The 12772-nt window shown below is 46.9% G+C and overlaps 1 protein-coding gene across 2 annotated transcripts in view; it reads left to right on the forward strand.

Annotated features, from left to right (window-relative positions):
• The window catches only part of KDM5A (lysine demethylase 5A), a 461230-nt gene that overhangs the window by 377764 nt on the left and 70694 nt on the right, over nucleotides 1-12772 (forward strand). For both annotated transcript variants that reach the window (XM_030214276.1, XM_030214277.1), the window contains 2 exons: nucleotides 3373-3924; nucleotides 4887-5030. In XM_030214276.1, coding sequence (XP_030070136.1) covers nucleotides 3373-3924; nucleotides 4887-5030 — 696 coding nt within the window. The remainder of the gene's footprint in view (nucleotides 1-3372; nucleotides 3925-4886; nucleotides 5031-12772) is intronic.

Below are 12772 nucleotides of genomic sequence, written 5' to 3' on the forward strand. Positions count from 1 at the left end.
GGTGTGACCGCCAGAGGTCTATCAATCCCCATCGGGCCATAAAACCTTTGAATAATTTCCTATCAACTTTAGCATATGCTGCCTGACCCGTGGAGTTATCCAGGGGAGGGTGAATAGTGAGATCCAGGTCACCCCCTGCTGATGTTCTTGAATTAGTCGCTCTAAACGCTCAAGGAATGGGCCTTGTCCTTGATTGGGGGCATAGACATTAAGAATAGTATACTGAATATTATACAGGGAGGCCACTACCAGAAGGAATCTGCCCTCTTTATCAGAAACAGTTTTGAGGATCTGCCATGGGTGCGTGCCTGAGAATGCTATTAGGACCCCCCTCTTTTTGGAATTCCCACTACAAGAGGAAAACAATATCGTGGGATAACGTTTGTGACAAACTAACTTTTCATGACTTTTTTTGAGATGTGTCTCTTGTAATAGAACCATGTCTACCTGTAAGCGCAGCATTTCTTTGAAGGCTAATTTACACTTCATGGGGGAGTTGAGGCCCCTCACATTTAAGGTTACACATTTAAACACCTTATCCACCATTCATTCCCATAATTCAAGTTATATAGCTACCACCTTAGACCCTCCCTTCTCCCTCCCTCCCTTTGCCCCCCTCCCCCCTTCCCCACAAACCACATGTGACATGTCCCTGTCCCCGACTGGGACATGACTTTTAGAGAAGTGACTTAGCTTCCCGATTCCAGCCTCAGTCTTCTAAATAAGTCTGTTCCTCGATCGAACTTTCTTCCTTTATGAGAGCCTGTGGCAAAAATATATAGCTTGTAATCCAGCAAGTAGTGATTGCTCACGAATTCTTCTTTGCTGTAGCCGTGAGCCCCGACGTCTGCCGTCTCAGGCGTCCTCGTCCTTGGGATACCTGCTGCCATTTTGACTTAGATCTCTGAGGGGGCTCAACTGGTGCTCGCTCCAGTGTTGAATCGCGTGTTGTATCTTGCCTCAGATAATCCTGGGCATCCTCTAATGACACCACTCGACGCTGTTTTCCCGCCTGAGAAAAGACCAGGGCAAATGGATATTGCCATTTATATTTGACACCTTCTGCTTGAAGTCGCTTAGTCAATGGTCACAGTGCACTTCTTCGCTTCAGGGTTGTGGCTGATAAGTCTTGAAAGATCTCTATGGGAAACAGGTTATCGGGCTGCTCATTCTCGCCTTATGCATGATTTCTTCTTTAAGTTTAAATTCGGAGAAGCACGCCACTATGTCTTTGGGTACATTGGCCCTTCTCTGACCTACAGCCCTGTGCGCGTGCTCTAGCCTGATGGTATTGGGTGCGATTGTGTGTTCTGTTGTAGATAGTAGATGGGCAACTAATTTTTGTACTACCAGTTCGCAGTTAGTGAATTCCGGCAACTCAGGTAGGCCCCGAATCCTTATGTTAGAGCGCCAACTCCTGTTCTCGAGGTCTTCCACCTTGTCGGTAAGGAATCGTAGCTCAGTTTGTTGCTCAGATAGACCGTTCTCCATCACACTAAGGAAGTCCGCTTGTTCTTCTAGTCCTGCTTCGTCTTCGCTGACTCTGTTGCCCAATTCTGAGATCTCTCCACGGAGATCCGCCCCTAGCTGTGCGAAGTCGCGACGCATCTCCTTGATTTCCGATTTAATATCTTTGAACCAAATTTGGAGTTGCTCCCACTTGTCTGCTGGCATCTCACTTCCCCCTTTTCTCCATGGTCCTCAGGATTCACTGGCATTCATGGCCGCATGGCATCCTCACCAGCGTCCTTTTCTCTGGCCTGTGTGTTTTTCGCCGACTCCCGCTGACGATAGGAGAAAGCGGTCAAATCTGTTGTTTTTGGACCCGGAGTTGACATTGTTGGGGTCGCGTTCGTCTCTCGTTTCACTGGCACTATCTTAAATAAGCCACAGACACAGATTGCTCTCCTAATGTGCTCTTAGTGCGACTGGGTTTCGGGAGCTTCTGTTTTTTAGTCCGCCATTGCAGAGCGTGACGTCACTTCCCTTGAATATCTTGTTTTCAAACATAAGTTGAAAAGAAATATACAGATAGGTCAAGGAATGCTTGTCTTTCTGGAGGCACAATAATACTCCGAAAATTAAATAGAACAGGGTGAAACTTGGTATGGGGAAGAATCAATGAAAAGAAACATTAAGGGATACATAGTAACATAGTAGATGACGGCAGAAAAAGACCTGCACGGTCCATCCAGTCTGCCCAACAAGATAACTCATATGTGCTACTTTTTGAGTATACCCTACTTTGATTTGTACCTGTGCTCTTCAGGGCACAGACCGTATAAGTCTGCCCAGCACTATCCCCGCCTCCCAACCACCGGCTCTAGCACAGACCGTATAAGTCTGCCCAGCACTATCCCCGCCTCCCAACCACCAGCCCCGCCACCAGCTCTGACACAGACCGTATAAGTCTGCCCAGCACTATCCCTGCCTCCCACCACCGGCTCTGGTACAGACCATATAAGTCTGCCCAGCACTATCCCCACCTCCCAACCACCATACAGTTATCAACATGGGCTACTGTTAGCATGAGTTGATTAAAATAACATGAGTAGTAGTAAAATAACACATTTTAGCATAGGTTCCATTTTATGCAATAAGACCTAGATACTAACTGGGGTTAATGGTTAAATAACATGTTTTAATGGTAGCCCTCATTGATAACTCCCCCCCCCCCCCCCCCCCTGAGGTAAAAAAAAAATGGGCCGGTTGAGACCCAGAGCGGTGGAGCCCACAGGAATAAGATCCCCCTGCACCCCCCCCCCCCCCCAAAAAAAAAAAATAAAAATTGCCCACTATGTTTCTATGGAAGAAACTTACATGTAGTGAAGCATAGCAGTTAGGCAGTTACTCCTTTTAAAACCACTTCTTCCTTGTTCTCAGCTATCCCCAACCCATCAAATGCTCCACTCCTGAAAACTACCCCATTGCATGTTTGCTCCCACTCAACAAAAGTACACCACCACCCCTCAACCTACTCCTGCCCCTTCCTCACTCCCATTCTCCTAAAATTGCCCCATCTTCTAATACTACCTCCCTGTAACTGCCACAACTCTGCCAAACTGACCCCCCCCCCCCCCCCCCGTTACAACCACATCCCCTTCCCTGCAACAAATGGCAATGTAAAAGCAAACACATACCCATACATTCAGAAACTCACAAAACACACGTATACAGGCACATATAAGCACACACCAATGAACCCACAAGGAGTACAGAAAAAAAAATTCCATGAACATGTTTCTGACTATGAGAAAAAAAATTACTGAATTTTCTTTGATATTCTGATGCCAACTTCCTGCATCTGGTCAGATTTACTATAGTAACCTCACAGAGTAAAGTTAAAATTTCTCCTTTTCTATTCTTTTGCAGGTGGCAATGTTTAAGGACCTGGAGCACAAGGAGATTGAAGCGATGCACTCTCTTAGAGCTGCCAATCTTGCCAAAATGGCAATTGTGGACCGTATCGAAGAGGTCAAATTCTGTATATGCCGCAAAACAGCCAGTGGATTCATGTTACAGTGTGAACTTTGCAAAGACTGGTTCCATAGCACTTGTGTGCCTTTGCCTAAAACTAGCTCTCAAAAAAAGGGTTCCACTTGGCAGTCCAAAGAAGTGAAGTTCCTGTGTTCTCTATGTATGCGTTCTAGGAGACCCCGACTGGAGACCATTTTGTCTTTACTGGTGTCCTTGCAGAAGCTGCCTGTTCGGTTACCAGAAGGAGAGGCACTGCAGTGTCTGACAGAGCGTGCAATGAGTTGGCAAGATCGGGCACGGCAAGCACTTGCTACAGATGAACTGTCTTCTGCTTTGGCCAAGCTGTCAGTATTAAGCCAGCGGATGGTTGAGCAGGCAGCTAGAGAGAAAACGGAAAAGATCATCAGTGCTGAACTACAGAAAGCAGCAGCTAATCCAGACTTACAGGTTTGTGGAGTACTGCATCTCTCCTATTTGCTCTTCTGTGTGTGCTTCTGTATGCATGCTGGTGTGCATATGGGGAAGCGAGGCCTTCGGAATGATAGTGAAGGAATTAGCTGATGTTTTTTTTCCCACTAAGTCACTGCTGAGCAGATATCATGTAAATTTTTAGTTTTGATGTCCTGCAGAGAGAAGCTCAGTTCAGTAAACTAAAGATGATCAAATACTTTGAATGAGTTTCTTTGTACCCTCTCTCAGCTGTAGCTTTCTTCACTATTTGTTCATTCAAATTGAAGAATGGCTTATTTTAGATTGCTGGAAGACCAAAAGCAGAGGATGCCAAGAATGGAGGTGTACCCATAGATCCAAAGAGAATCTTTAGTAGTCGACCCGACACAGCTATTTTTTGGCAAAATACCACCGTCAGGGGGTCCTATTAAATAAAATACAACACAGTACAATAAAGCATAACTAATAATAAAAGCAATATAAATAACTGACGTTAAAAGTGTATATAAAAACTTATGTACATAAATGTAAACACAAGGGATATAACAAATATGACTTACACAGCATTGTAAAAAATATAAAGAAATTACACAACAAAATTGAGTGATATTAAATAAAACTAAACTAGCATAAAATGTGATTGAGAAGCTAGTACTAATAAATAAACCAGAGAAGGTGTATTATTAAGAACATATTACAAATCCAGATTGCAAATACACAGAATAGCTACTAAGAGTGGCTCCAAGACAAAAAAAAAAAAAAAAAAAAAGTGAAAACTAAGGATATAGACATAAATCCTCCCATTGATTATTCCATTTTCTTTATAGTCCCAACCCTGTGGTTGTAGTACATCTTTAGCCATATCACATCTTATGGCTGAGTTATTCCTGTATGGGCAAGTTTATTCCATTGATGTAGTTCTTAAGTTTTTATCATCTCTTTTGCTGTTTTTATCTTAGGGTCACCTACCTAGTTTCCAGCAGTCTGCCTTCAGCCGTGTGATAGGCAGCTTAACATCATCCCCACGACCACCTTTGGACTATGATGATGAGGAAACTGACTCAGATGAAGATATTAGGGAAACATATGGCTATGACATAAAGGTATTTGATCTTTCTATGAAGCTGAAGTACTCGCTGAGCTTTAGAAATAAATCACACGAAGCTAATGTTATCATCTCAACCGTACAGTTAAACAGCTTAGTAGAAGCATATGTAGAAGGTGAAAGGTACAAGGAAGCACAACCTTTGGACCCAACTTAGTTGAACTTAGTACCAATTACAATATTATGCGGGGTTGTATATAGTAATACTAGCCGTTAAGCCCGTTAAAACGGGCGAGTATTGGAATGTTTTTTCCCAAGGCCCCCCTCCCGTTGCAGCTGCAAGGCCCCCTGCCATCCTCTTTCCCTGCCAGCTCCAAGGCCCCCTCTGTCCCTCCCTCCCAGCTCCAAGGCTCCAGTCCTCCCCCCTTCCCAGCTGCAAGGCCCCCTGCCCTCCCTCCCTCCCAGTTCCAAGGCCCCAGGCCCTCCCCCCCAGCTCCCAAGGCCCCCTTCCCTCCCTCCCTCCCAGTTCCAAGGCCCCCTGCTCTCCCTCACAACTGTAAGGGCCCCCCTGCTCTCCCTCCCAGCTCCAAAGCTCCAGTTTTCCCCCCTTCCCAGCTGCAAGGCCTCCCTCCCTCCCAGTTCCAAGCCCCCCCAGCTCCCAAGGCCCCCCCAGCTCCCAAGGCCCCCTTCCCTCCCTCCCTCCCAGTTCCAAGGCCCCCTGCTCTCCCTCACAACTGTAAGGGCCCCCCTGCCCTCCCTCCCAGCTCCAAGGCTCCAGTCCTCCCCCCTTCCCAGCTGCAAGGCACCCCGCCCTCCCTCCCTCCCAGTTCCAAGGCCCCAGGCCCCCCCAGCTCCCAAGGCCCCCTTCCCTCCCTCCCAGTTCCAAGGCCCCAGGCCCCCCCAGCTCCCAAGGCCCCCTTCCCTCCCTCCCAGTTCCAAGGCCCCAGGCCCCCCAGCTCCCAAGGCCCCCCAGCTCCCAAGGCCCCCTCCCTCCCTCCCTCCCAGTTCCAAGGCCCCCTGCTCTCCCTCCCAGTTCCAAGGCCCCAGGCCCCCCCAGCTCCCAAGGCCCCCTTCCCTCCCTCCCAGTTCCAAGGCCCCCCCCCCGTGCCTTCTTCCCAAGCCAGCTGGAAGGCCCCCTTCAGTCCAGCCCTCCTAGCTCCAAGGCCCCCTTCCTTCTGAGACCTCCCATGTCTCCTCCCCCCCCCAAGGTAGCCGCTACCGCCCCCCCTTCCCTTCACCCGGCCCGGGCCCTCTCTTCGTTATTCAACTTACAGCAGCGCCAAAACAGCAGCAAGCAGCAGCTCCCGTTGGCCTTCCTTCACTGCCTGTGCCTCGCCCTAGTGTGACGTCACGTCGGCGAGGGCGGGGCACAGGCAGGGAAGGAAGGCCGACGGGAGCTGAACCTGAGCTGCTTGCTGCTGTTTCGGCGCTGCTGTAAGTTGAATAACGAAGAGAGGGCTCGGGCCGGGTGAAGGGGGGGTGGTGGCGACTCCGGGGCGGGGGGGGGGGGCGGTAGCGGCTACCTTGGGGGGGAGCGGTAGCGACGTCAGCGGTTCCCTCCCTCCCCTTCCGCGCAGTTTCCCTCTCTGTCCCGCCCCCCTCCCCCCGTCATCACGTCTTGACGCGGGGGCGGGACAGAGAGGGAAGTCTCTACTGCGCATTTGCAGGTGAGTCAGTCACTTGCCATTTATAGGTTTGATTGCAAACTCAAGGTGGTAATCTATAAACTCCCAAATGTAAACTGCCACAATTTGAACACATAGTGGCTCAGTATATAGAAGAAACAGCAGGGAGTCATTTAATATCCCTTTTATAAATCATTCATATCACTCTTAAATACTAGCCTTTTTTTTTAGGTTATAACAGTGGGACCTCAGAATAGTGCATGGCTAATTGCACATGCTACTAATGTCTGTGTATAATCCCATTCTTGAATCTAAAAATATTAACAGGCAGCAGTACTCCTCTTTAGTAGCTAATCTCTGTACCCTGCATGGCTTCATGTTTCATTTAAACTGCTTCAGGGGTCAGGAAATCCAGTGATATGCTCTCTTCTCCTCTTTTGGAAAACATGTCCTCCCACCCACAGTGCTGTTTTAAAGGAGAGTGAAACATAAGTAACAAAGAGCCACTCACCTGCATGATGGGGAATCCTGCACCCTCATACATGGCGTTGACTATTTCATAAATAATTTAGTACATAGTCTAGTCCCTGGACACATGTTATAGATGACTCATTCAACATCAATAATTCGTATGACACATTAAACTAATATACCACTGACATACCTCATAACCATATAAAACCTCATTTTTACGAAATATTGTGAGAAATAATCCAGAAAGGAGGAAGAGAGGTTATTAACCACTCATACATTAAATGAATGTTTATCCATGAGAATATCCCCCCCCCCCCCCCCCCCCCACACACACACACACACACTCAGTCTCTGTATAGAATCCTGCTGGGGCTACAGTGTTAAGGCAAAAAAATCCACATTTGTTCTTTTCTATTCAGAATTTCCGGGATGTTACCACTTGTCATTCTTTCTTTCTCAACTTGACAGTACTATTTGAATAGCTCAAAAATGTGTCCTGACTGTTACACCACTAGAGAAACATTTGTACCCCTTATTAATACAGCTGCAATGTAAAATGAGATGGGTATGTATGGTTATGGTTTGACCCACATACACCAACATATAGATAACATGACTAGAGTGACAGTCAGTATAGTGTTTCACAGAGAAAATCTCCACCATAGTTGGATGACAAAATGTGTGCCACAAATAAAGCAGAAAAATCACATCCCCTCTCCCCCCCCCCCCCCCCCCCCCACACGTTTCCACTCATGCTGTCACTGATGGTAAACTTAGCTTCGTGGCAGTATCCTTCAGGTTCCATTCTCTCTTACAAGCTATCTGAAGTGGTAAAACCAACAGTGTTTCCTAATGATGGTACCTAATTTTTGAGATAACCCTGAAAATAGAAAAGCACATGTAACATGTTTTTCTTTCTTTACTTGAGGCTCAAAAAGCGATATCTGATCAGTGTATTAAAATAGTATGAGACTGTAATGGACTCAACTGGTGATGTTATCAGTATAGCACGGTTGATGCCAATTTTTACTGTGCTTGATTCTGAGGTGCACCTGTACCTCTGTTTCAAATTTACCCCGGGAAAACTATGCACTTATACCTGGTGTTGGGTGTGTATGTTCTTGCTAGGTTAAAGTACATCCATACATTTGAATTCTTACACCTATCCATGTAAATTTAATCCCAACCTCACCCTTCTGAATATCTCTTCAAACAGGTAATATTACATGCATGCAGGTACATGTTTTCTTATGTTTTGGGTGGAGAGTTTTGTAATGAGTTATTTCCATGGATAAAAAACATTGTTTCAGACGTAAGAAATTTTTGACACTCTGTTCCTCTATTTTCGAGCTAGGGGCATCATTTCAGTTACATTTTCCTTGTATATGTTTTATTTCTTATCAAGGTAACATTTTTTTATGAGCCTACCCAATTAAAATTCTTTTTAGAAGGAAAAGGAACCTCCAGGTCTTCTGCTTCCTAGTCGTTAGGTCCTAATGTGGTATATTAGCATTAGGCATTTACTCATATTCCACTTTAAGATTATTTTCTTTATCGATTCCAACTTCCCTTTGGTTTTGTTGTTTCGCCCCCCAGTTAATAGAATGCAGACAGTCAGTTGTGGTTCCTTGATCGCTCCATTTGTTGTTGTTTCTTTTACAGCTGTACCGAATAGCATATTTTACAATTCAGCCAAATATGAATAATGAAAAATATTATTTGGCTGAATGTGAATACTGAATACATATAATAGGCATTGAGTTTTAATGTAACAAATAATAAAAGAAGCAATATGAAATCCGAGATCAAGGGTATATTTCAGTAGCACAGTGGAGCCCTGGATTATTCATATTTGAATTTAAATCACTGTTTGGCCGAATACGAATAATATTTCCTTAGCAGATGAATCCAAGAGCTGGTGGGTTGTGTCCATCTACCAGCAGGTGGAGATAGAGATAACAAAGCTGAAGGCAGTGATATCAAACGGCCAGCTCCTCCTTCACCTCAGTACATCTCTATCTCCAGCAGGTGGTGGACGGCGCTTCAGCAGCTCCTGGATTTGTCTGTTGGGGATACTTCTGGGTCCTGTGGGCCAGTTGAGTTTAGGGGTGTCTGGCTGGTGGTGCCGACTTTGGGGGCATACTCAGTCTTCTGGATCTCTGCTTTACCCTTTCCCCCCTTGCCTCCTGGTCTTTAGAGCTCTAGCCATTCTCACCAGTAAAAAAAAAAAAAAAAAAAAAGACAAGAGAACTCCTTTGCCTTCATTCGGTGTTAAAAAAAACAAAAACAAAAAAACAGAAGATTTCTAACAGGACCGGGCAGTACAGGGTTTCCCTGTCTTAGTGCTCTTTTTCAGTCTGTGTGCCGGTTAGGCAGCAGGCTGCTGCATCTGTGGGACTCTGCTTCTCCGGAGACACCTGCTGTTCGGTGAGTCCCTGCCGTTCTCTTTTTGGCATGGGGGAACCGTGCTTTAATGTGGGCGACGCTGGTGTTTGAAAACTGTTCCCGCTGCGGTAGCAGATGCTCCGCAGCGGGACTCTGTGTGGTGGCGTGTTTGAACTCTGGGGAGGGAAATGCTGGTAGCCTTTTCCCGCGCTAAAGTGGTGGGAACGTGCGCCTTTTTGCTGGCGCGGTCCTCTCTTAATATCACCTCTGATCCTTTGCGGCCCTGAGGTTGGCGGGGGGGGGGGGGGGGGAGGGGCGGCTTCTCCTAAAGGACCTTGTGTTCCATTAGAGACTGCTGGTACAGGGGATTCCCCTTTATTTTCTCCAGCCTTTGGTTTCCTTTACCAAAATCACTGTTGAGTCAGTAACTGTTTGCATGTAGGTGGGCAGTGGCACAAATTCTAATCAAAGTGCCCCCACTATGCAAGGGGATCCAAGGGACGACCAGAATTATTTTAAGCTGTTTCTATATCTTCTGAGCAGGATTTCCTCTGCTCTGGGACCCTTAATTTGAACCTTTCTTTTGAAGAGATCTTGGCCTCAGTAGCCCTTTTTGTGATTGGGGGAGTTTTTATACCCATGTCAGGCAGATGGGTTCTAGATGGCTAAGTTTTCCAGAAGGAATCTGATGGTCCTGCGATGTGCTTTTTTTTTTCGGGATGCATGCCAGCCACTCTGGGGGCTTCTGACCTTCCACCACTTCCTCCCCCCCCCCCCCCCCCCCCCCCCCCCCGAAGCTCATTCTGCTGCTCTGCGTGCCTATATGTTGCAGAAGTCTGGTAGGGGAACTGACAGTTCCTTTTTAGTTAAGCCTTTGTAGATTTCTGGCTTGTTCCCTGTCTCAGTCTCTTCTGATGGACCCTGTCCCGAAGAGGGGATGTTTTCTCTCCTGCACAGCAGTAGGGTCTATTTCTCCCCTGTCTTCCTCTATTCAGAGGGAGTCTTTTCAGGGCAGTCACATTCTGTACAAAGGCAGCAAGAATCACCTGAGCTGGAAAGCCATGTTTGCCTAAGTGGGTGCATTGGTGGAGGAGTGGCGTAGTGGTTAGAGCATCGGTCTTGCAATCCAGAGGTGGCTGGTTCAAATCCCACTGTTGCTCCTTGTGATCTTGGGCAAGTCACGTAACCCTCCATTGCCTTAGGTACATACTTAGATTGTGTGCCCTCCTTGGACAGAGAAATATCCAGTGTACCTGAATGTAACTCACCTTGAGCTACTACTGAAAAAGGTGTGAGCAAAAATCCAAAAATTGATAGCAATAGGCCTCACTATCTGTAGTTAGTTTAGATTTTCTTATAGTTCCTGCATTGGCTAAGGCTGTTCCTGGTGTGGGAAACAGTGAACAGCATTGGAGCAGGGCTCCTTGTATGTTGGGCCGCTGAAAGGGCCTATTTAGTGTTTTTTTATTTACAGACTTTTCTGTCCCCTCAGTTTTTCTCTGAGGGCAGTTGCTTGAACAGCTTGGAAGTTTCTCTCCTTCCTTTGTGAAATTCTTTTTATACTGGCAGTATAGGCTTTGCCTATGAGCACACCACCACCCTGAGGGCCAGATGCACTAAACTTAACGAGCCATTAACAAGCAAGTAGTAAACCATGGCATGCACTAAATGCTTCTCCGAGCCATTTTCTGATCACAGTAGCAGCTAATGAAAACTGAATGCAGATGAGCAAATTAGTACCCCAATGTGTATAAATCGTATTGTAATGAGATGCACTACCGTTTTCCGATTGCCTAACCGTGGAAAATCTAACGGGAAGTCTGTACCTCTCGTTGGGGCTGCACAGCCTCTAAAAACTTCTATAAATGTAACAAAAAAAAAAATCGGGAAAAAAACGTCCAAGTGCTCGTCAGGGACGTCCTTCACTGCCTAGCCATGTCCAAGTGCTCGTCAGGCCGTCCTTCTAAAGCGCCTAACATGGACATCCTTCACTGAAACAGTAAACAAAAAAAAAAAAACAAAAAAAAGGACGGCCCAGACGAGCAATTGGACGTTTTCCCCCAGATTTTTTTGTGATGGGTGTTCTTCTGCGAAGATGTCCAAATAAAAAAAACTATTTGGACGTCCCTTTCGATTATGCCCTCTCCAGGTCTCTCTCAGCCAATCACAGTGCGTTTAGCTGTCACCGGTGTCAGCTAAACGCGCTGTGATTGGCGGAGAGAGACCTGGAGGGGGGCATAATTGAAAGGGACGTCCAAATAGTTTTTTTTATTTGGACATCTTCGCAGAAGAACACCCATCACAAAAAAATCTGGGGGAAAACGTCCAATTGCTCGTCTGGGCCGTCCTTTTTTTTTTGTTTTGTTTAATGTTTCAGTGAAGGATGCCGGCGGTAGTAATTTGGTGCAACTCTTACCCCCCCATCGCCCCCAGAGCCATGCGTTCCCAGGGAGGATGGTCTGCACGGTCATCTGCAATCCACCCCCGTCTTCCGAGAGTGGGGCGGCAGGGATCACCGGCTGCAGCTTGCGCTCCGGCCTGCGGCTCTGACAAGTGCTAGTCAGGGACGTCCTTTTTGGACGTCTTTGGCATGCGTAGAGCAGCCAGCATAACACTTGGCTGCTCTGCGCATGTTCGACCGGCTGACTGGTTTCCAAGGGAATAGAGAATGCAAGTAAGCTACAACGAGCAGCTCATTTGCATTTCCTTTCCTTGATGCATGGCCGTTCCTTACCGATTCATTATGGAATCGGTAAGGGAATGGCTCTTCCGAGGACTTTAGTTCATCTAGCCCTGAGTGTGCCTGATCTGTGATCTTGGAAGCTCAGCAGGGTTGGGCCTGGCTTGTTTCTGCTTGATGGGAGACTGCCTGGGAATACCACAAGGTGCTGCAGGTTTTCTTTTTTTTTTTTTTTCTGCACCTTTACAAGGAAGTTTCTAGGCTTAGTGTCTTTGGCTCCATGTTTCTGTGGGAAATGTTACATATTGTTATTTTCTGGGGCTAGTGCTCTGGTCTCCGTGGTAACCATGGAACCTCAGTGCTGTCATGGGGGCATTTTCTCCAGGTGCAGTAGTTTCAGCAAAATCAAGGTTGCCAGGCACCCAATTGGGGGGGTTTTCGCCAGCGCGGCGGCGGGAAAATTTCACCGGCCGCGGGATGCGGTTTTTTGGGCGGTTTTCCTGTCGCCGCTGTGCGAGTTCTGCGGTTTTTTCTGGGGCTTCTATTGGTCCAATTCGGTCCAATAGAAGCTTTTCCGGGGCTTCTATTGGTCCAAATTGGACCAATAGAAGCCTTTCAGGGGCGGAGCTGACGTCA

Source organism: Microcaecilia unicolor, chromosome 9 (genome assembly GCF_901765095.1).
Source record: "Microcaecilia unicolor chromosome 9, aMicUni1.1, whole genome shotgun sequence".
Taxonomy (NCBI): Eukaryota; Metazoa; Chordata; class Amphibia; order Gymnophiona; family Siphonopidae; genus Microcaecilia; species Microcaecilia unicolor.